General features: G+C 41.1%; 1 protein-coding gene across 8 annotated transcripts in view; it reads left to right on the forward strand.

Moving 5' to 3' along the window:
- irag2 (inositol 1,4,5-triphosphate receptor associated 2) overlaps nt 1-21,378 on the forward strand; it is a 29,956-nt gene that overhangs the window by 1,313 nt on the left and 7,265 nt on the right. For 6 of the 8 annotated variants that reach the window (XR_015125606.1, XM_086268346.1, XM_086268340.1 and 3 more), the window contains exons 2-26: nt 1,049-1,764; nt 3,012-3,122; nt 3,949-4,129; nt 4,828-4,889; nt 5,033-5,108; nt 5,260-5,418; nt 5,517-5,634; nt 6,065-6,115; nt 6,276-6,353; nt 6,545-6,601; nt 6,753-6,812; nt 7,152-7,216; nt 7,404-7,497; nt 8,326-8,469; nt 8,619-8,714; nt 9,389-9,540; nt 10,861-10,972; nt 11,912-12,191; nt 13,471-13,523; nt 15,601-15,700; nt 16,320-16,500; nt 17,437-17,518; nt 20,372-20,418; nt 20,531-20,619; nt 20,745-20,881. Coding sequence is in view for 7 of the 8 variants with exons in the window: in XM_086268346.1 (XP_086124472.1) it covers nt 1,104-1,764; nt 3,012-3,122; nt 3,949-4,129; nt 4,828-4,889; nt 5,033-5,108; nt 5,260-5,418; nt 5,517-5,634; nt 6,065-6,115; nt 6,276-6,353; nt 6,545-6,601; nt 6,753-6,812; nt 7,152-7,216; nt 7,404-7,497; nt 8,326-8,469; nt 8,619-8,714; nt 9,389-9,540; nt 10,861-10,972; nt 11,912-12,191; nt 13,471-13,523; nt 15,601-15,700; nt 16,320-16,500; nt 17,437-17,518; nt 20,372-20,418; nt 20,531-20,619; nt 20,745-20,881 (3,246 nt within the window). In the remaining variant the exon portion in view is untranslated. Of the gene's footprint in view, nt 1-15; nt 167-1,048; nt 1,765-3,011; nt 3,123-3,948; nt 4,130-4,827; nt 4,890-5,032; nt 5,109-5,259; nt 5,419-5,516; nt 5,635-6,064; nt 6,116-6,275; nt 6,354-6,544; nt 6,602-6,752; nt 6,813-7,151; nt 7,217-7,403; nt 7,498-8,325; nt 8,470-8,618; nt 8,715-9,388; nt 9,541-10,860; nt 10,973-11,911; nt 12,192-13,470; nt 13,524-15,600; nt 15,701-16,319; nt 16,501-17,436; nt 17,519-20,371; nt 20,419-20,530; nt 20,620-20,744; nt 20,882-21,378 lie in introns of those variants that run through there. The other 2 variants (XM_086268341.1, XM_086268342.1) reach the window with 2 other exon arrangements.

Here is a 21,378-nt window from a genome sequence, read left to right on the forward strand (position 1 = left end):
ACCACAGGGAGGGGGTGCTGACTCACTTTTTAGAGTCAGAAACACCCACCGACGTTTTAACTCCTTCTGCCTCGAGCTTCCAACTACCTGTGCGCGTGCTCAGCTTGAGCATCTGGACAGTTGGCCAAACATTTTGTGGCGGATTCGATCATACGAGATTAAAAAGGTAACAAATATCTGCATATGTATGAATATTGAACAAGGATATTTAAAGAGGTTTGCATGTGCATGACTGACTTTAAATGTTCCTATAGCACAGTTTTTTTTACGTAGATATGCGTACAATTAGTAGCTCGTTCTATAGATTTAGTATAATTAAATGACGCCCACTTTTAAACTTAAATGAAACGGGGTGTATTAAAAGAACAAAACAAACAAACCTGAAAGCTTTGCTAAAAACACACACAGAGACAAAAAAAAAAAACGCTTTTGTGTATTTTTTTTTTAATCTCAAGCTAACTCTGGAATTAATTGGCTCGTTCTCACACCTGTGCGCCAAAGTAGGTGAATCATCGAATCTGAACACATTTGTTTGAATCTGTTCGCATCATGAGATGCTACCGTTTTACAGCCTTGTAGACTGGTTGGTATATAACACTGTATATCCTCCTGTTACATTCATGCCTTATTAAACTATTTGGGCTTTTAGTTCATTTTAATAGATTACTCTTTCCTTTTAAAAGATATCTTCCTGCTTATTTACCCTTCCTAACACTGAACCTCTAAATATTTGGATAACTTGAATGATCACATAGCTCATTTTTGTTATTTGGTTCCTCCAAAAAACAAGAAAAAAAAATCCCCAGTCGTTCTTATATAACACTATTCACGCTGTAGTTCTATTTGCCCATTATCTGCTTCTAACCTTGGAGTTAGTCCAACCAAAGATAAGCTGTCATATACGTGGTGAATGTGCTATTTATCCAGTGCTTCATGGTGTTATGCTGCTCAGTGTTTGTGGTTTCCCTGCTGAAAAACCTGTTTGATATTGCAAGGTTCTATTTTAATTCATTTTTATCAAAACGGTACTTTCTTGTCCTTTTTTCAGACTTCAGCCTCTCCTCTAGCCAGGAAACCAACATCACACCCTCGCCATCAGCAGCATGGACTATTGCACACCTCAGCCGTCGCGCCGGCACAATCCCGTGGACAGCATCTGCCGCAAACTGCAGACGATTCAGTGGCGCGGTGACCGAGAGCCCAATTCACCTTTCCAGATTCCCAAACTGTCCTCCAACAGTTACGACAGCCCTCAGTGTGGCCTCAGGCACAACTTGGAAGCCATCCTGAAGAAAGGGACCCTCCATAGAGACAACAGGGAGAAGGAGAAAACGAGAGAGATGGGGATGCCGAGCAGAGCAGCTTCCCAGCATTCCTCTGTCCTTCTGACCACACCTTCCACTCCTACATGCAACCGCTCCACACCAGCTAATGTCACATACACTATCACTAGTACTTTGGGGGAGCGGCGATGTGCTGATGGAAGTGATTTAAGACAAGTTAAAACGTGGCAGGGGTATTGTTCGACCCCCACGGGCCAGTCCAAGGACTCCCCTTACTTTACATTCACACGAGGACCTCAGTCAGCACAGCCTGATAGCGAGAGGCCGAGCAGGAGCCCACCTTTGTCTCGTAACTTCACCCAAAGTCGCAGCACCCTCTCCTACAACGTCAACTTCAGTTCTGCAGACAATACAAACCCTGCTGAGTGTGAGCTACCCTACCCAGCTCTGGTTGTGAAAAGACTGTCTATGGGAGATGGAGGTAGGGTGCAGAAGTAGCTTCACTGATCATTAAAACTGTCAGTTGACAAAAATTATCTTTGCACAAAAACTGTTACATCAGCAATAGATCCTCGAAAATGATTGTAGTCACGAAGCTGTGGATTAGAAAAGCATGGAGATGTCAAACTGCAGATTTACTTCTGAATTAAAAGTCTGAATTAAAACCGCTTGTGAACAAACGACCTCAGCAAGGCATGCTTACCAATCGAGCAAAGCAGACTGCCCCAGGGCTTCAGAAGCCTTGCCATGCTTCAGGTATAATATAATAGTTGTGGACTCCTATTGTGCAGGATACACAATGGGGGCAAATGTTAAACTGGATTCTGATTTATTAACCCATCTTTAAAAATAGGTTAAAATATGCAGTACAGTGTTTACAGTACATTAACATTACCTAATCCTTAGTTTCAAAGTAAGCATAAAAAAAGTGATTTTTAAGTGGCAGGCATCAACATGAAAGCTTCAGTGCAAAAATATGTCTTAGAGCCGAGGCTGGCTTTGTTACTCAAAGCGGTACCTCTAGAGGTTAATGTGTTTTACTTCACAATGCCCTCTTTATGCCATCACAGACAGGGTTTGAACAACTAGCACTTTGGAAGTGTGTAATGTTATGTACTGGAGCATCTCTACCTTGTCCTCTGCTGGCACAGTGCTTTTTGTCAGAGAAGGAGCACTCTGGATTTTCCTGCCCAGCATTGGTCCTCTGCAGTCGGGATGAACAGCAGGAGTGACTACAAGAAAATCATGAACTATTTCTTTAAGTCCTTGTCTTGAGGAGGGTGTCACTGTTTTTGTTTGGACTTTCTTCCTCCGCACTGGAACTAAATCAATCAGTAAATCTTGCCACATATCAAACATCGGGCCAGTTAGAATTCCTGGATGGAAGCGGCTGTAAGAGTGAGAGGAAAGAGTGGCAGAAATTTGGCCCAAGAGCTTTTGTTTAGTCACTGGTGCTGGTTCAGAACTAGTTTTCAGACAGAAACTATGTAACATTTTCAGATTTTTGCTTCCAGACGGTTTAATTTAAATTCAAGACTGTAGATTATTAATTAAAAGCAATAATTACTAGCTGTAGTTCTGAAGTGACTTTCCTTTTGTGACTCTGTAATGGATAATGTTTCCTCGTTATACTGTCACACACTCCATGCTGTGCCTGCAGGAAAATGTATCATGTGCTTTCTTTGCTACACAGCTGAATATTCTCTGTGTTTGGTGTGTTTTCTTCAGGGCCTTCAGTTGCCTCCGAAAAAGGGAAGGAGAATATGGCTGAAATCAGTCTTATCTGTGAAGAGAATCTGCTCGACACCATCTTCCATGCTTGTGATACCCAGCGCAGAGGTACGGCCGTATGTGCTCGCACAGTAATCAGTCAGTCAGGCACTAGCCATTAGCTCAATACAGAAGCCTAACAATGAATTTTAAGTCGCTACTTAGCGTAGTGCAACAGTGCCTCTTTTGTACAGACTGCAGAAGTCATTTCTTCAGCTTAAAACATTTGCATAGTATCAGTCCTCTCTGCGCCTTCCTCTTGTGCCTGCTTTTGCTCACAGCCACTCTCACATCTCAGAATGTGAAAATGTTTCTTCTGCTTTTTTACAGAAGCTTCTGTGTTTTCTGACATGTTAGTGATTTTCTGCTGTGACTCATGGTGCTGCATGGATGGCATATTAATAGACAGAGAGAGGGGTTTTTGTTTTTTGCCTCTTTCTTCTGTTTATAAAACCATTTTTAAACAGTTAGACAAACCTAAAAAATATCTTTTTTTTTATAACCACCAAATCTGATTAAATCCAAGGTTGCAGTCTCTTCTTGTGTTCGGGCTACTCAGGTGATTTTCAGAAAAATGGTGCGCAGAGCTTTTTTCTGATTACTGTCTGAAGCTTGTTGAGTAAAGTCGGCACTGAGAAATGTGTGAAACCAACCACCAAAAAGTTAACTGTGGCTCAGTCACTATGGTTACTGCTTTTGCTGCCTACACCTATAACCACAATCTGTCACAATGTATCTGGGGGTGTTTAACTGTGCAAAGAAAGAAAATCTCAACTTGAAATGAACAAGAATATAAAAAGTGTCTTCAGCTTTATGATCAGATAAAGTTCTTTTATATCTTGAACATCAAAGTGTATCTAACGGGTCTTTTTTCTCCCCCCTATTATTTTTCTAGGGAAAGTGTATGTGTCCCATATTGTGGACTATCTGCGTCACACCACCAGTCGCAGCTCTGAAGATAGCGGATTGGAGGAACTTTGCAACATGCTGGATCCAGAACACAAAGACGTGTCAATTGATCTGGACACATACCATGCTGTCATGAGAGAGTGGATCGATGACTGCCGCAACAATGGGTACTAGAAAATGTTACAGTTATATTTCAGAAATATGTATGTCGAAAGCTTTTCAGTTTAAAAAGGAAAAAAAAAAGCTAAGGATTTGTTAGGTCTGCAATTTTATGGTGAAACCAATCAGACATTGTGAGATTTGCAGTATGAATGTGAACATCCTGGAGCATCTGATAAGGTGTCCTAATGGCAGTAGGCGTCACATCTACTTGATGCTTAATATTTCCATATATAAAAAAGAAATCACCTTTAAGGCATTCTTGTAGGATGAGCTAAACTAAATATCCACTCACAAGTGGATTTCAGAAAAAAATATTTAGTTTGTTTTAGGTGAAGCCATGGAAAATTAACGTTTTGCATCTTAGTCTGATGTGTGGGCTGGTTAAAGTGACATTGCATGAAGTGAGAGTAACTGCTGCATGACGTATCTTTTTACTGGTGCGTCTTGTTACTGAGTAGAAAAGAAGGGTGTCTTCATCATCATCATCTGACAACGAAGGTTGCTTAGATATAGATAGAGAATCTATCGATCTAGTTGCCTGCTTATAATATTAATATTGACTGTGTGCCAGTTGGAGAGCTCTCTCTAAAATGCTGTCAGTATGTTTGTGGATAAAGTAAAGAGTAGTTAGTGCCTTCCAAATTCTGGCGAAGATCATAAAACTACCTTATCTTAATGTGTTGTCCTCTCTGGTTTATCTCAGGGAACGGCCAACAGAAGATGACATCACCCAGGAATCAGTAAAACTCAGAGACAGCCTGTGTGGTGAATTTCCATATGATCACATACATGATTGTTTTTTATACCCTTTATGTTGTGTGTATGGGTCCAGTGTTGGTGACACCAGGAGCTTAATTGATGTAATATATGTTGGATTGTGATTTTTATTTATTTATTATTTTCCCCAGCCAGGAGGTCGATGTTGTTTAATGTGACCTCAGGAAGCTTGGAGGCATTTGGAGGGGAGGCATCCAGAGTTGAATTGTAAGAGATTTTTTGTGCAATAGCGAGTGTTTGTTTATAATGTGACCTGTTACTGCCTATATTTGTCTGTGACCACCTACGCATGCCCTTGATCTATAAAGCTAAGATACATTATGCCTGCATGTGTGTATTTGTGTGTTTTCTTCCTCAGTGAAACATCAGAGCTGGTGTACTGTGTTGCTGACCTCCAGATGAGCAACCAAAAGCTGCAGGAGGAGGTAAAAAAGCTCAAGCAGGTGGTGGAGAGCATGGAGGAGAGTAACCAGAAGCTTGCGGAGGAAAACGAGGAGCTACACAATCAAGCAAAAATGTAAGATGCTTTTATGCGCATGTAAACATACAGAACACAGACACGGTATTAGAGCAGTCACAGTAGTAATGTCCATTTGTACTTGTCGTCTTTGACAGTAACCAGCAGCTGGCACAGAAGGAGAAGATGTTGAAGGAGGAGGTGGAAGAGATGAAGGCCACTCTGAGCTGTACGGAGGAAGGCAGAGCCCGTGCCTCCGCACACAGCAAACATGTGGTGAGTCAAAAGTGTTGAAATAGAATCGTCTTATTATTTTCTTTTCCGCTGCCTTGCAGCAGTTTTCAGTCAGTTATGGTAGTTTTATGAAACTTGTGAGTTTTTTCTTTTGTTTTAAACTGAGCACTTTCTTGTTTGAGATCTTTTTAAATGTCTTATTTGAAATCAGTTTCTCTTTAGCAAACAGGTGGTTGAAATATGGACAGCTGGTGTTAATATTCAGAATGAGATCTTTTCTGATTGGATGATAAGATTTATTTGCTATGTGCAGGTTTGTATACAGTATGTACCATAACTTGTGAGGACGCATTTATAATAGTAATCTGTAGTTTAGGGCAAACACTCAGAATATATAACAGAGCCAAACGCAATAATGGCCTATGTCTTTTTAATGTTTATTATATTGATTTTATTTTATTTTTTTATCCAGGAGAGAGAGAACCAGAGTCTCATCGCTAAGATTGCTTCTCTTCAGGAAGAGGTGATGATTATAGCACAGTTCACAGTGAAACGAATGACCTTACTGCACGCACACCAGTAGCACTCAGCAATTCCTAGCCCTCTTGCGTAGTATAATGTCACAAGTTTGTTCATGAAAGGATGTGTCCAGCTGCTCTAACTCCCCTCTGATGGTTCCTCAGAACTTTAAGGTCACTATGGAGACAGATGAGCTTCAGAGGAGAATAACGGAGCTGTGTGATATTAACGCTGACCTTCAGGTACCTTTACTGTAAAATATACTTTTATATTTTGAACTGTTATTTTATCTCTCTCTCTCTGTGCTTCACTCAAATATGCCCTCAGTTCTGTATTTGACGATATCTGCAGCGCTCATTGTATTTCTGTTTCTGCCATGTTTAACTTGCTGTGCTTTCTTTATATTATGTAACTGCTCTTTTCTTGTCCTCAGATGCAGATTCACTCTTTTGACGCAGTCATTAGTGAAAAGGATGCAGTGATAGTAGAGGTCAGTACCTAATCTTGTTGAATTTTTATTTTATTGTTGCTGATTATCTTTAGAATCTTGCATAATGATATAAAATGAGTGTTTTTTGGGTTTTTTTGTTTTGTTTTTTCAAAAAACTCCCACATTTTGTGTCATTTGCATTCTTATACAGAAAAGCAGACAGATAGATGAGCTGAAGGCAGCAGTGGAGGAATACTCTTCCATTACAGAGGTTGGTGTGCTCAACATCCTATCAGCTCTTGAGTTTCTACCTTGCTTGATTTTTTTTTTTTTTTTTTTTTTTTTGTTATTTATAGACAGAAATATGTCACTGAAGACAAAAAGCCTTCAGCGACATATTCCTGTCCTCTGTATTAGTCATCAGTGACACGCTAGCAGTTTGGTGTGTTGGGTTCAGATGTGGGAATGAAATCACCTGCCCTCTATCCAAACACGCGCCTCATGGCCCGCATGTTTATTGTAGTGTAGAAAGGGTAGACTGCACGGACTGCCTTTAACTATCTAATGGGTTGGGATGACTCATGATTGCGTTATCTGTTGTTGACTCCAGCTGCTGAGGGTGGACAAGAACAAGCTGGAGAGGCAGATGCAGATGATTCTCCCAGACTTGGCTGGGTGAGTGAACCACAAATAACCTGAAAATAGAAATTTGAGTTTAAATGTTTAGACTGAGGATTGAGGGACAACTAAGACAAAATGGATTGAAAAGTTTTATTTTGTGTGCACATTTCATCGTCACTTTTTCTATTAAGTGTCTTTTTCTTAACCTGAACATCAATTCCCTTTCTCCTGTCTCTTGCAGGGCTAGTCTTTCTTTGTCAGTGGCTTATCGGATGAACCAGAGCAGCTCGGGATCCTTGCAAACAGAGCTCGCTCTGGCACAGTCACCACTGGAGGTCAGCACTCTCATGCTCTGTCTCATTTATTCATCTTTCTTTTATGCCTTGTATTACTGCCACTTCTACCTGCTTTCTGCTGCTGCTTCATTAATGTATCCATCTAGTGTTGTTTTAGCTTGAAGTTTGATGTTTACTCTTATTTCTTTGCACAATGTTTTCAGTATCTGGTCTTTTGCTTCTGATAGTGAATGAACTGTTCTTTGATGATTAGTCTTTTCCAGAGTGTCTCACATAATCGGTACACATTGCAAAGCAACACAAACCGCTACCTAACATCTGATGCAGCCATTCACAGGCCGCATACTTAAGAGACCACCTTCTTTAATCCGTAAGGCCAGCAATGTTGTGGGGATGGAGCTGGACTACCTCAAGGTGGTGTCGGAGAGGCGGATGCTGTCCAAGATAAAGACAATGTTGGATAACACCTCCCACCCACTCCATGACATGCTGGTCAGTCACAGGAGCTCGTTCAGTGAGAGACTGAGATTACCGAAAAGCACCACTGAACGACACAGGAAATCATTCCTGCCTGTGGCCATCTCCCTGTACAACGCATCCACTTAACACACTGGTTACTGCTACAACTACACATGTTTCTTTTCCAGCTATTTATTTATGAGTGACTTATGTATGTATATATATGTATATATTGTACTATTCTTAGTTAGCATGTTGTCTGTCTTGTCTTAATGTTGGTTTATAATGGAGCACTGTAACAAAAAATAATTTCCCCCAGGGATCAATAAAGTATTCTGATTCTCTGCAATAATAATTTTTAAGAAAGCCTTTGACTTGTTCATATAAATCTATTGCCCCTGTCTACAGGCTCCCCATGGAGTTGACTATTTGTCCACTACAAGCTTTGCCTCCCCACTGGATGAGACTCTGGACAGGGAGGTGCTGCTGATGCTGCAGGGACCCAGCCCTGAACACATGGCACTGGAGTTCAAAAACCTCATAAATAAACTGGTAAACCAGTCTCTCTTATGTTGTATAACATTCAGCGTTTTCATTTCTAACTGCACCTATTTGGAATTTGAGGTGTAGAGATGAAGTTGAGTTGCTGAGGGTTGTGTGATCCTGTCTTGAAGTATTCCTCTTTCACTTTTGTCTCTCAGAAAAGGGACTTCAGAAAAGAAACCGACTCTGTCTTAACTTCAGTTAGAGTTTTGTTAGATGACCACACACAGACAGAAGGCGACACCAGTCTTCAGGTGAGATACACTTTTACATTCACATTTTGAACTTTACAGTCAGCATCAGCCTAGCTATAATGCTGTCAGTGTTGACCACAGAATAAGTGTCTGTGTACATTTCTGGGTCTGAGTAATTCAAGTCTGCAGATGGCTATACTTTTTAAAATATGAGTCATAAAATTATATAAATTATTCTTCCTCCACCTGTTGCTCTCTTTTTTCCATTTATCACAGCCTATCTGCTCTTTCTATCCTTCCCACCCACCATTTCTGGTCTCGAGAGCTCTCACTTATATAACTCTCCAACAGGCCCCATCCAAGCAGTGCTGTTTAGTCAGTGTTTTACTGTGAGCACAACCCACTTCCCCCTCCTCTTTCACTCTTTCTGTGTCTCTCTCGCTCACTCTCTCTCTGTTTCTCTTCCCCCCTCCTCCTGCATTGTTGCCACTCTGCATTCATTAGCCACGTTCTGCCATAAAGCAGTAAACATGCCAAATGAGACAGAAATCATTAGTGTACCTGAGCTGTGCCAGTGTGTGTTTTGCTGGTTCTTCAGCGTGCTAGCTGTCACGGAAAGAGTTTGTGTCAGTTAGGTGTCACAACTTTTGGGGGCGTAAAAGACACCCAGCTATTAAATCTGCGGCCTTTTTACTCGAGCGAGAGGCTCACCCCTCAGCCTCATCTTCCTACAGACTGTGCAGGCCGAGCTGGACGCACGTAGGGCAGACTGGGTCCTCAGCCTGGACCAGCTGGCCCAGTACACTGACTCACTGGAGAAAGAGCTGATCAAAATGGCCGGAAACATGAGGAGGTCCCGCACTGAGATCCTCCACCTTTCTGTCAGGTGAGTACATCTTTGCTGTATGCGCTGCCTGTTCATGTGTAGCTGTGCATGTGAAAAAAGGTGGGCAGTCAGAACCGAGCGATCCGTTAAACACTAACGGCAGTTCTCGTTTTGAGTCTGGTATGAGAGAGGAGGTGGATGAAAGATTAATGCCAGGGAAAATCGATGTAAGAGAGCAGAATTCCAGTGGATCTTGTGGCGGCTAATCAAAGACGACTTGCTTTTAAGGTAGGGAAACTTTTTTTTTTTGAGGCGGAGTTGTTTTGAGTAGCCGTGATCTCATTGGTTGGATTAAACACTTATAGGCAGAGCTAAAAGGGAAATATCCTGCTAGAAAGTAATACTGGCACCACTGAAGATAATGAAGACTACAAGCTGGTTAAGCATAGCAGCGTAATCACTGATTTAAATGCAGTCTAGACATAATGAGTTCCCAAGGTTAGCTGATTAGACTAGCTGACCTTTCAAGTCCATACACTATCTGCATAGGCTTGTTAGGATGCTTACAAGACTTCAGGTTTTGTTTGCTTCATGGTGCTTTCCTGGTAACATGTCAATTTTAGCTAAGCTCTACTTTTGGGTCATCTGAGCAGTGTTTCTAAAACCTTGATTAGTCTAGATAAATAACCACACACACAGAGTACTCAGACCGCTGCAGGTGTCACTGAGGGGGGGCTCTGCTTGTCCAGGCTCTGTTTCAGTTGGGCAGTCAGTTGTTGTAGTGAATGGAGGAAAAACCCGTTAATCATCCTGACCTCAGTGACCATGGAGGGCCTGCCTCACTAAGTTGGGTCTGGGCCATTCCTGGATTGTATTCTGACTCTGGATGGATTTGTCTTGCATTCTACGCGTGTCTGTTGATGTGTGTTCATAGAAACGGCCGTCCCCTTTGGATATATATATAACAGGGTTTGGTCTGGTGCACCACAAGACCAGAGGGAGAGAGCTGGTCAGACTGTCCACCTGGGATTTAGAAGCTCAGCTGTCAGGGTGATCTTGTTTGGGGGTGGGGGGGAAGAAACTGCAGAGGGCTCACTGTAGGTTTAGTTCTGGATCACTTGAAAATCTAGACTGTTACAGACTGAAGGAAGCATTACTGGGCCAGTCGGAGAACTGGCGCTGGTCACCCTGGGCAACAGAATGGGACACTGCATGGGCCTGCGGATTGGGTACAGTATGTCCGCTGTACTTTCTACTAGGATCTGCTTGCATGGGCTTGGATAAGTCTTCAGACAGTTTAGATGTAGCTACCCCATCTTTTCTTGTTAAACTAATAATGCTTGAGCTGTTATTAATGTGGCACCGTGTAATTGCATACAGGGTGCAGGAGCAGGAGAACCAGAAGCGGCAGCTGTGTGAGGAGCTCGAGCAGCTAAAGACCCCTCAGGATAGCAGAGAGGCCTCATGCCAGACACCTGCACTAGAAGAGGAGGTCAGAAAACAGGGGATGGGGCTCATTATGCTTTATTTTATTAAGTTTTATGCCATAAACGATTGCAGACCCTTGCTTTCACCATTCCTAGAAAAAATCTTCATCTATAGTCTGTGTGCATAATTATTTGCATATTCAATGAGTAAGACTGAAGTGTGATGTACACCATCTGACAGATCACTTTGCACTTTTTAAATCCTCTCTCAGCTGGGGTTAGAAAATAATCAGATGTAATAATATATATGTATGCTCTTTTTACATTATTACCAGTAACCACAATGTGTGTGCATCACTGGAGAGACAGCTCGCACTGTATTCAGACAGATGGAGTAGAGATAGTAGAGGAGAGCTTACTGCGAGCTGGCGACTGAAGTGGACATGTGCACCCCCGCACATAAATACACATGCACGCAGAATCAGATGCAAGCACACACCTACGCACTGCTAATAACACGCTGACGCATACTTGAACATTTCCATTCCAACACCATTGTTTTACTCTAAAAAGGAATATGTGAGGTGCTGATGTACCTCACACAAATGCATATGTGTATATGTTTATACAGCAACCATATACATGCATACAGTAACCAGGCTGTCCATAACAAATAAGCTTTAAGTTTTAGATATTTTACAGGATAGCCCTGAATTAAACCAGGCTGCTGTGGACGTCTTCTACATCAAGCTGACATGTTTGAGAGCTTTTCTTACTGTAAATACTGTATTTTGTTTTATGGTGATAGTTCTCATAATACCTAAGTGTGTAGTTTGTTTGACCAGAAGCAGCAATAGCTGTACAGAAACTTGGCATCAAAAAGATTTTTTTTGTAACTGTAACTATGCCACCTTCAGTCCTCCAGATGTTTTTTTTTCTTTTTTTTTACTAGAGTGGGTTTTGAAATGCTTCTGCAAATTTCACTTTTGCATTTTTATTTTTAGGTTGGAGATGACTTGGACTGGGACGAGGAATTTGCTATTCAAGATTTCCTTAAGAATGAGCTAGCAGAGAGAAATTGCCAAGTACATGACGAGCAAAGAGAAGAGAGGCTCGAGGAAACGGGAGATAAAATAACAGACAGAGGTGAAGAGGAGGACGCAGAGGAGAGGTGGACAGTGGTGGATAGCGGCGGGGAGGGAGACGTGAGGGACACATCAACTCCGCTGTCTGTTGTCACAGTGGAGGCCCAATCTGGGCAGGGCACAGTGGGAGAAGGTCGAGGTGAGTGAGGACAAGAGTTAGGCATAACGACAACTGCTCACGCTTTAAAGACTCACAGGGTGTTGATTTTGAGTTGGCTTTAAACAAGAACAAATATTCCTCGTTATCTCAAGGAAAGTTGAGACCTTTGAGGAGTTTTCCTTGAGCCCTTAATATCCAGTGTTCAGCATAACTGGCCCAGAGCTAACTGGAACCTCTTGGCCAAGCCAAATAGAGCTAAATATAGTTCAGTATTTTTCTAGCCTTGCTGTGACCCATGTGTTCTCCCTCTTCCTAGCTCTGGATTAAATGCAGGAGAATCGACTGTTTAAAAATGAAATATGAGCTAGCGTCATGGAGCACGAATGTGATCTGATACATCCTGTAAATGTTTAGCAAGAAAGTATTGAAGCAATTGTTTGAATGGGAACTTTTCCAATCTAAAATTATAGCTAATGATTTGTTAATTTGCAAAACTCTAACTGAAGTGTTCTTCCAAGCAGAAGTTGTTATAGACAGCATATTTTATCTACACGGAGGTTGTTTAACCAGGTTATTGATTTGAGAACATTTACAGACAATGCCAATTTTTTTCAGTGACCTTGAATTCACATATACCTCCAGTGACGAATCAGTCTACGCTGTATATGATAAACTCTTAACAGATTACCATTGTCTTTGAGTGCTGATTTATTTGTGCGTGTGTGTGAGATAAACTGGATTATTCCCCAGTAATTCATGGGAGTCAGCTACCTTTAGAACCAGTACAGTACTCGCTCACTGTCTTACTGTAAGGATGCTCAATCTCTGAGGCCATTCTAAGCAGACCCCTGCCTTCTATGGTTGTTGTGGCCCTGGGCTTCTAAAGGTTCAGTGAGGGAATGTGTGTGTGTGCGTATGTCAACACAGCACGAGAAATCCTCTCTTCCTCAAGATCCTTCTATGGCCAGGTGTGTGACTGGTCTGAGGCCATGAAGTGAGCACAGTAATCCCCATTCCTCTGTCTGCATGAGCGGTTGGCAGGCCGAGAAACAGAAAACAAGTGTGCAAGTGTGGTCATTAATGCCACCTTAGCCATGGATGGTATTTTAACCCCTTTGCCGCTCAGTTCTTTACATAATAGACTGTCTGACCTTTTATGGCGACAGTGCAGTTGGTTTGTGAATTAACCCCAGGATGGATTTGACAGGGCTCTGGGTTCTCAGCGATCAGCCTCGTTGTTTTGTCATTTTTCTCAGCCTCCTCCTTTCTCCTCTCATTTCTTTGTTTCATTTTTTTTCTCATCTTCCCTCTGTCCCAGGTTCTGCAGCCTGTAGTGAGTCAGAGCCAGAGGTGACCTGTCAACCTTTGCAGGTACATTGAAATTAGGTGCTCACTACATTTGAATTTGAAGGTCATTTTTTAACTTTTGCTCTTATTATGCTTGATCAAAAGATTCACTTGAAATGACACAACTTGGTTAACAGGCTCTAATGTTAAGTTATGCTGAAGCCAAATAAGAATACATCTTGGTGGGATGTTGCAGAATGAAACCCCATTTAAAAAAAAAAAATAACAGGTTTTCTTTCCTTGAAACATATTTTTAATCAAGATTCTCAAATGTATTTTTAATTAAAATCAACATGGCCAAATTCATATTTGATGGCACATGTGACAAATGGGTACATAAGTATGTCCTATATCATTAGATGTAGCTGTTAAAAGAGATCTAAAAGCATTGCCGTGGAATTTGGGATCGCCTTAGCTGACTAGCTAAAACTGAGACTGTTGCTAACACTTTAGCATCTGAAACCTTTGATTACCTAGAGCAGGGGTGTCCAACTCCAGGCCTCGAGTGCCAGTGTCCTGCAGGTTTTAGATCGCACCCTGGGTTAACACACCTGAATCGAATGATTAGTTCATTACCAGGCCTCTGGAGAACTTCGGAAATGCTGAGGAGTCATTAAATCAGCTGTGATGGATCATGGACACATCTAAAACCTGCAGGACACCAGCACTCGAGGCTTGGAATTGCCTACCCCTGACCTAGAGTAATGTGACCTGTCTGAATACCTGCTCAGATTTTGCTGTTAAGAATACATGGCCGCCATTCAATAGATGGCTTTCTTTAAAGGGGGTAAACTAAAAAGATTTTTTTTTCTAAACCATCTATCTGAAGAATGTGGATTGTGAAATCAATTTACTCTGGCTGTCTTTCCTCTATGACTCCCCACTCCACTCTCAACTATTACTGATGTTGATCTCTTGAGCAAGACACTGAATCATCAGCAACTCTGCCAACAGTAGATGAGACTTCAGCAGCACGGTTCCATTAAGCTGATTTGATGCTTATTGCACCTTCCACGGTTCATTTAAGTTGTTAATATTTAATTTGGCTGCAGTTGAAAATATAACCATATCTGTCACATGCGACTGCAATGAAGTAATATAATGCTTCATATTATTAACAAACTCAGTTTGGATGACCCAGCATCAGTTGGCTGTGGTCAACGGCAATAATAATTACGCAACTAGCATTTGTGACAATCTGTGGTGTTTGAAGTTTTGCAGAGGTCATTGTCGGCATATTTCTGTCATATTAACTGTACGGAAGTAACTTTCTGTTAAGAGCAGTGACTCTTTCATTGAAGTCTACCTATTCAGGGATCCTTTTGACTTATTAAATTTCAAGGTCTTTAGCTGCAAATAACTGCTTTGAATGTGCTGAAATCTCAGTTTCTTCTGCCTGTCATTGACGGCTGTCTCTAGTTTTTTACTCCACTAAATAAGAATTTATGATGTAAGATATTAAACAGTGTCTCTGCCTTCCTTTCCCTGTCCTCTTCTGTCATTTGCCTACCAAATTGCTCGTCACATATTATTCACAGCCTCTACATACAGTCAGCAGTCTGCATGCTTGTACAGAAACTGCTTTTTTAAATTTTATTTTTTTAATAAATATAGGTTGTCACTGATGAAACGCTACGATCACACTGATGTGAAAGGGAAAAGTAGCTATAATCTTGGCGTCTTGCACTTGCTTATCTTGCATGTTATGAATTCTTCCCACTTGCTCACTGTTTAATTAATTTCATGCCTGTGAGGTTGATAAAACCAATTTAATCACTCATCAATGCTAGCATTATGAAAGTGATGTTTGCTTTTGAATTTCTATGATGATGACAGTAATTGGGGGTCTTTCCAGCAGCCCATCAACGATGGGGCAGACTCTTTGTGCTTTCTGTCATCTGTAAGATTTTGTTGACTTATGTAATGTCTCCTCATTTGACAGAGATTTGTTTCTATTGACTGTGTGCCTGCTGTTTTAGTATATGGTGTGTGCTGTTTAGTGTGCTGCTTATTTGATCTTTTCACTCCTTTTCTCTTTTTTTGAATATTTGTCAATATTTCTGTGTGCGTGTGTGCACTTTTTTTTTTTTCTTCCTTCCAGGAAGACGCAGTGGTACCACTGAGCTCCCACTCACAAGCTGTCAGCGTTACACAGCCAGAGGCGGATGCTCTCCCCGATCTGCCCCACTCAGAAAATAACGGTAAGACCTCCTCCTCTGTCTCTGTATTACACTTGAAGTGCTGATTACTTGCTATCTTTCTGTTTCACTTTCCTCTCCCCCTGCTGTCAGCTAGACTCCAGTTCAACTGTTTGCATTTACACCTTAACCAGAGTGAGTCATTTCCTGAATGGCTTGGTATGCTGTTTGTTTAGACAAGACAAGGCTTTACTAAATCGTGCAAGATGATCACATGCTACTAAGTAGTCACATCACTTATGTTTTTAATGACCTTATGCTGTGTTTATTTTGGTTGAACTTGTATTTGGTAAGCAAACCCTGCATTACTGTTTCTTGTTATCTTTGTCCTATCCTATTTTATTTACTGGATAAGGAAGTTGCAAAATTAACTTTTTTATGATGATTATTGTGGTTAAGTATGACCTAGAGAGGGGAAATGTGGTACTAATGCGTTAAAATGGTTTCTCTGTATATGTGTAATTATAACTAATGCTCATGTACTGTAAACTACACGCAGTTTGAACTGAATTAAGTGCAAAATATTACAAAAGAGAAACTCGTAATTGTGAAATATCCTATTATATTCACATTACTTCATACTGATAGTCTATAAATAAACTAACTTTGGCTCTTGTATCAGCAGGTGCAGAGGCTTGTGAAAATGGACAGTCTGACTCCTGTGGTCCAGCTGAAACTTTGAGAAACTCACCTGATCAGAACCAAACTATAACTCCTGTTAGCACCCCTCCCACAGCAGCTGATATGGTTTCTCCCAACAGCACCTCACCTGGATCAGACGAGACCATTAGCCAGACTGAGAGGTGACTGACAAACATTTGACTTTGCTACCAGGAAAAAAGAAAAAAAAAAAAGACTCTTGGATTGCTGTCATTGACTTTTTTATCATTGCCACTAGGGGGCGCCAAATAATAGAATTTTGAAGTTGTTTGCAAGAAAGACAGTTGTAATAGCTTACATTAAATTGTGAGGCTAGTTTGTTGCAATCAGTTCACAAGACTTGATAGAGCTGCAAAACAAAGATACTTTGTGTTTATTTGTGCTGATAGAGTGAGAGTCATCAATGTGCAAATGGGAATTTCCAAAAGACAGAATATGATAATGAAATTGAAGAGAACCAGAGGATTACTTATCACTGATGATCAACTAGTGATGTGGTAATTTGAATATATTGTGAATTGCAACCACATCTAGTGTGAAAGTTGGTATGAAATGGAGATGAACATTTCCTGGTCAGCCTTTTCCTTCAGTGCCACTGAAAAGGATCATTGTGTGAGGTCTGAACTGGTAAACCTCACCTGGGGCACAGAAAACACGTCTCTTTAGTACACAATATAATTTTGTCACTCAGTCTCACATGGTTATTCTTGCATAGCAGCATAAACGGCCTCTTTTGAATTGGAACTTGAAAGGAATTATCAGTAGTCACAATAGTCATAACTGAAGCAGTCTTTCATGAAGTTTGAACATTTCCCTGCGACTTGGGCAACATTTGCTAGTCAAATGGGCGTTTTCATTGCTGTGGGAGGAGTGCAAAGGCTAATTGGTATCTCTGTGCCCATGCTTTGCATAGGCACAGTCTACCTCCACAGAGATGAAGTCTGTTCCTCATCTCTCTTGCTGCCTTTCACTGTGTCAGTTATTAGCTAGCTAGAAAGTTTATCAGGCATATCAATAAAGAATCCAAAAATGGACAGTACCTAAAAGTTGATCTCTGATCTTTCAACTGTTGTCGGCAGCCAGCCAACCAGTGTGGACCACGAAGGAGAAGAGAAGAGAGGCAAGGTGGACTCAACTGCCGGAGACATGAGCTATATTAAGGTTAGTAGCAGAAGAGAAGTGCTTTAATGCATAAATGAAAACAATTTCCTCTCATCTTTTCAGCGCCCACTCATGACTACTTCCCCTTCCTCTTTTTGACACACTTTTTCTGTTTGCAACTTTGTGTGTGTTGAGTCAGTGAAGGTGTATTATAAAGGGAGGTGGAGTTCAACAGGCTGGGCAGGGGCTGGGTTTTCCTTAGAAAAGTGAAAAGGTATGTGATCAGACTGATCAAGCTAGTTACATCAGGAGTTATGGGCTTGACTGTCAGCTTCCCTCAGCTCTGTTAACATACAAGGCAAGTGTGTTATACCTCATACTGCTCATCAAAGTCTGTGTTAAAGTTCTTTACTTCAAGATGTCTCAGGTTTGTGTAGTTCATAAAAAACGATGAAAAATCTAATATCTGTCAGAGCATGTTGAAATCGGTAAAGTTTACAGGCAAAGAAGTTTATACATAGTAGCTTAATCAAAACAAAATTAAGTTTTGTATTCATTGAAAAAGTATTAGATATGAGATCTCAAGAACAGAGTCTTTAATTTTTTAAACAAGAATTTAACTCAAATATAATTAATCACAATCTGAACGTGTGTGTTCTTTAGCATTTTTGCTCAACAAGTTAGTTACACAGTTACTTGACTGATATTTATTAGTTATTTTTACCTCTTAATTTATTGGTTGGTCTTGAATGACTTCTGTGTCCAGATGAATGGGTTTTAAAAGTACATTTTTGCAAATTACATTCCTTTGTTTGGAGATTTGGAACCATAGATGTCGTTGTTTCACCACGGCTAGTGTACGTCCTGCTCTCTGCCAGATCTGTCGGTTTGTTTTTAGTCTCCTACTTGATGTTAACTTTATGGCCTGCCACCCTACTGAGAGATAGTGATTGTTTTTATTTTTATGGCCAGGTCAGTGTTTATAACTAAGAATTGGGGCCTTTTATCTTTTTTAAAGTTGAGTATTCTATTTGAACCCTATTATTCAAATATATTCAAACTGTAATTTTACTTGTAAATGAATCCATTTTCATAGGACTTCGTTCATATTGACAACAAGAATATAAATAAAGTCAACCATATTATTTATCCCAATAGTGGCACTTTTTATTTAGTTTCAATTGGATGTGACACAGCATGCGAAAACCTGACTAGTCTAAAATTTCCCAGATTAATATGAAAAAAACAAACAAATGAATAAACACATTTATTTTGTTGATCAATCATTGTTTATTTTTTAGGACTTTTTGACTTGACAATGTCAAACTGTTCATTCTTTGATTAATAACTGCAAAAAGATACTCACAGCATGTTTAGAAATGATAAAATTTAACTGAATTTAAAAACTTGTTTCGTACTAAGTTTACAAGAAATTGTTCATCGATCCCAATGTCGACACCGTCACCGTCCTAGGCCAAAGAAGCAAAAGTTGCCAGCATCATCAAGGGTGCAGATTTTGCTTGCGGATTGTCCAGGTTTCACCCCTAAGCCCGTGTCGCTGCACTGAGCAGGGGCTCCTGTCTCGCAACCGAAAGGTTTTCTCAATGATGAGAATGGTGTGCTGCAGCTTGTGCATCAGAAACTGTTCGGTACTCTACATTTTCAGGCATTGTTTTTAGAGATATTTGTAGACTGCTGCAAGATGATAAGCATTGCAGATCCTGGAAAGTCCAGGTCTAAAGTCTAAATGCAGCATTACAAATTGGAAATCTAGCACCACAAGAAGAACGTTTAATCAGATTAATGTATTCACAATGTGTGGTGCTGTAGTGGTTTTTCACCTCACAGCACGAGAGTAATTTGAGAAGCCCTGTGATAGACCAGAGTGTCCAGGGTGCACACTTCCTGTCACTCAGTGGCAGTGTAAATGATGCGTGACAGACCCGACCACATTTTCAACGCCTTTCTGCACTTTTATTCTCCGGTTGTCGTAACTTTACACTCTAAGCTGCAGCTTCCCAGCAGCTAGCCGCGCACATCAACAACAACATCGGGACCCAGTTCATTCTCCTTTTATGCCGGGGAGGTGTGATGAGCTGTTTGAGCTCAGATGTATCGCCTCCCCTGCAGCCACGCCTCAAACCTTTCCACCTTTTGCTTTGGGTGTAAAATGGTGTTGAGAGTCCAAATAAAAGGAGACTGTTGCATCAGGAAGGGATTCTGATGTAAAAGTTTGCAAACATCCGCATGTTTTATGATGTGGACCACCTCCAGTGCTGTTGGTCAACAGGATGTCGGTGAAAACTGTGCTACAGTTGGCCGAAGACAAAGGAAGAGGAGAGGAGTAAGGCCTCTTTGGAGGAAGCCAGAGTAGAAAAGACAGGAACATGGTGGTGAGAGTAGGGCTCAAATTTGGCTGTTGTCACCGAGGAGGATGCTGCGCTGGGATTATTCGCTCTGGCGACCCCTAAAGCAGCAGCCAAATAAAGAAGCAGTTGTGTCAGAAGTCATATTATCTACACTTATTACACAATATCCTACTGCTTTGGTCTGAGCTCTCACCTTGCTACGTTGTATGAGTGTATTCATACAACTGTGTGCACACAGTCCGCCTCCACTACTTAGCACTGTGCCAGTGTTAACTGTGCACTCTTCTCGGCAACACACACTCATAAAACAGCAGAGCTCTCCATGTAGCTCCACATTATATAAGGAATCAATCCAGTCTTTCTGTTCCACACGCTGTACAGCTTAGATAGCATTTCACTGCCATGGGACAGGTACGCTACATGTACACGAACATTTATGTGCATGCAGCTTTTAACAATTTCTTGGGACCGAAAATGTGCTTCAAGGCCACCTTGTGTTTTTTCTCATCCTTTTCTTTGTCGCTTTTAATTCGGTCCATCTTAGAGCCTAAGCCAGGACCAGTCGGCCAGCAGATCACCAGCTGAGGACAGGTGAGTGGTTCAACGTCAGCTTGGAGAAAACTTCGTTTCAAAAAATACCATAAATAGACGTAAAAGTGTAGGTTGCTATAATACTGTGTAAGTAAAAGTATATATTTTCAAGCACAAGCCTGCTACCTGTGCTGGTGGAAGAAGAGGAGACTGTGCAGGACGGTGCAGCTGGGGTTCCAAAAGCAGAGCCCAGCACGGCAGGTAAAGAACTATTTACAGATATGCGTGCTGGAACAAGAAATGAACCACAACCAGAAATGGCTATGCTTTTTGTTCGTGCGTCTGTGTGTAACTTTAACCACCCACACAGCAAGTCTTCTTTCCAGGGACAGGCCGGCTCATCAGCAGCAAGCTAACCACCCTCTCTGACAGCAGTCCTCCTCAGTCGGCATCATCTGTCACACACACCAGTCAATCAGGGAGTGGCATGGCCAGTACGGTCTCTGGTCCAAGCCATTCAGAGGTTAGTGAAGGAAAAAAGGACAAAAATAGGCGAGAACTAGTAAGACCTGCACACTGACTTTGCTCTTAACTGCTTAACTCCACTTATAAATATTACTTTTAAAGTAATTTGAACTTTAGTTTTCTTCTTAAGGCCTTGGAGAAAGGTAGTGGATATCTTAAATTTTTAGCTTTCCCACCACATGTAGTCAGATTCTATCTTTTAAAAAAACAAAAAAAAACAAAAAACAAATTAAAATGTATAAAATAAAAATCTTACAGCATTTTGAAATACAAAGCTGTAAGATGGCACCATTAAGGTGACATTTGACTGGACCGTGAAGAGAAATGCAGCTTTTCTTGCTGAGTGAGTGTGTGCGTGTAATCATGTGAACACTTGTCTATGACCACGAGAGAGGGAGGAAGAGAGTTTGAGTTTTACCTCTACTCAGGATCGGATCATTCAGAATCTAGAGCCAAGTGCACAACCAGCTGTGTTGACTCTTCAGCTCCAATTCA

Source organism: Aulonocara sp. 'chitande type north' Nkhata Bay, linkage group LG17 (assembly GCF_057382095.1).
Source record: "Aulonocara sp. 'chitande type north' Nkhata Bay isolate Kocher_YH1m ecotype deep benthic linkage group LG17, A_spYH_male_GT1.1, whole genome shotgun sequence".
NCBI classification, from domain to species: Eukaryota; Metazoa; Chordata; class Actinopteri; order Cichliformes; family Cichlidae; genus Aulonocara; species Aulonocara sp. 'chitande type north' Nkhata Bay.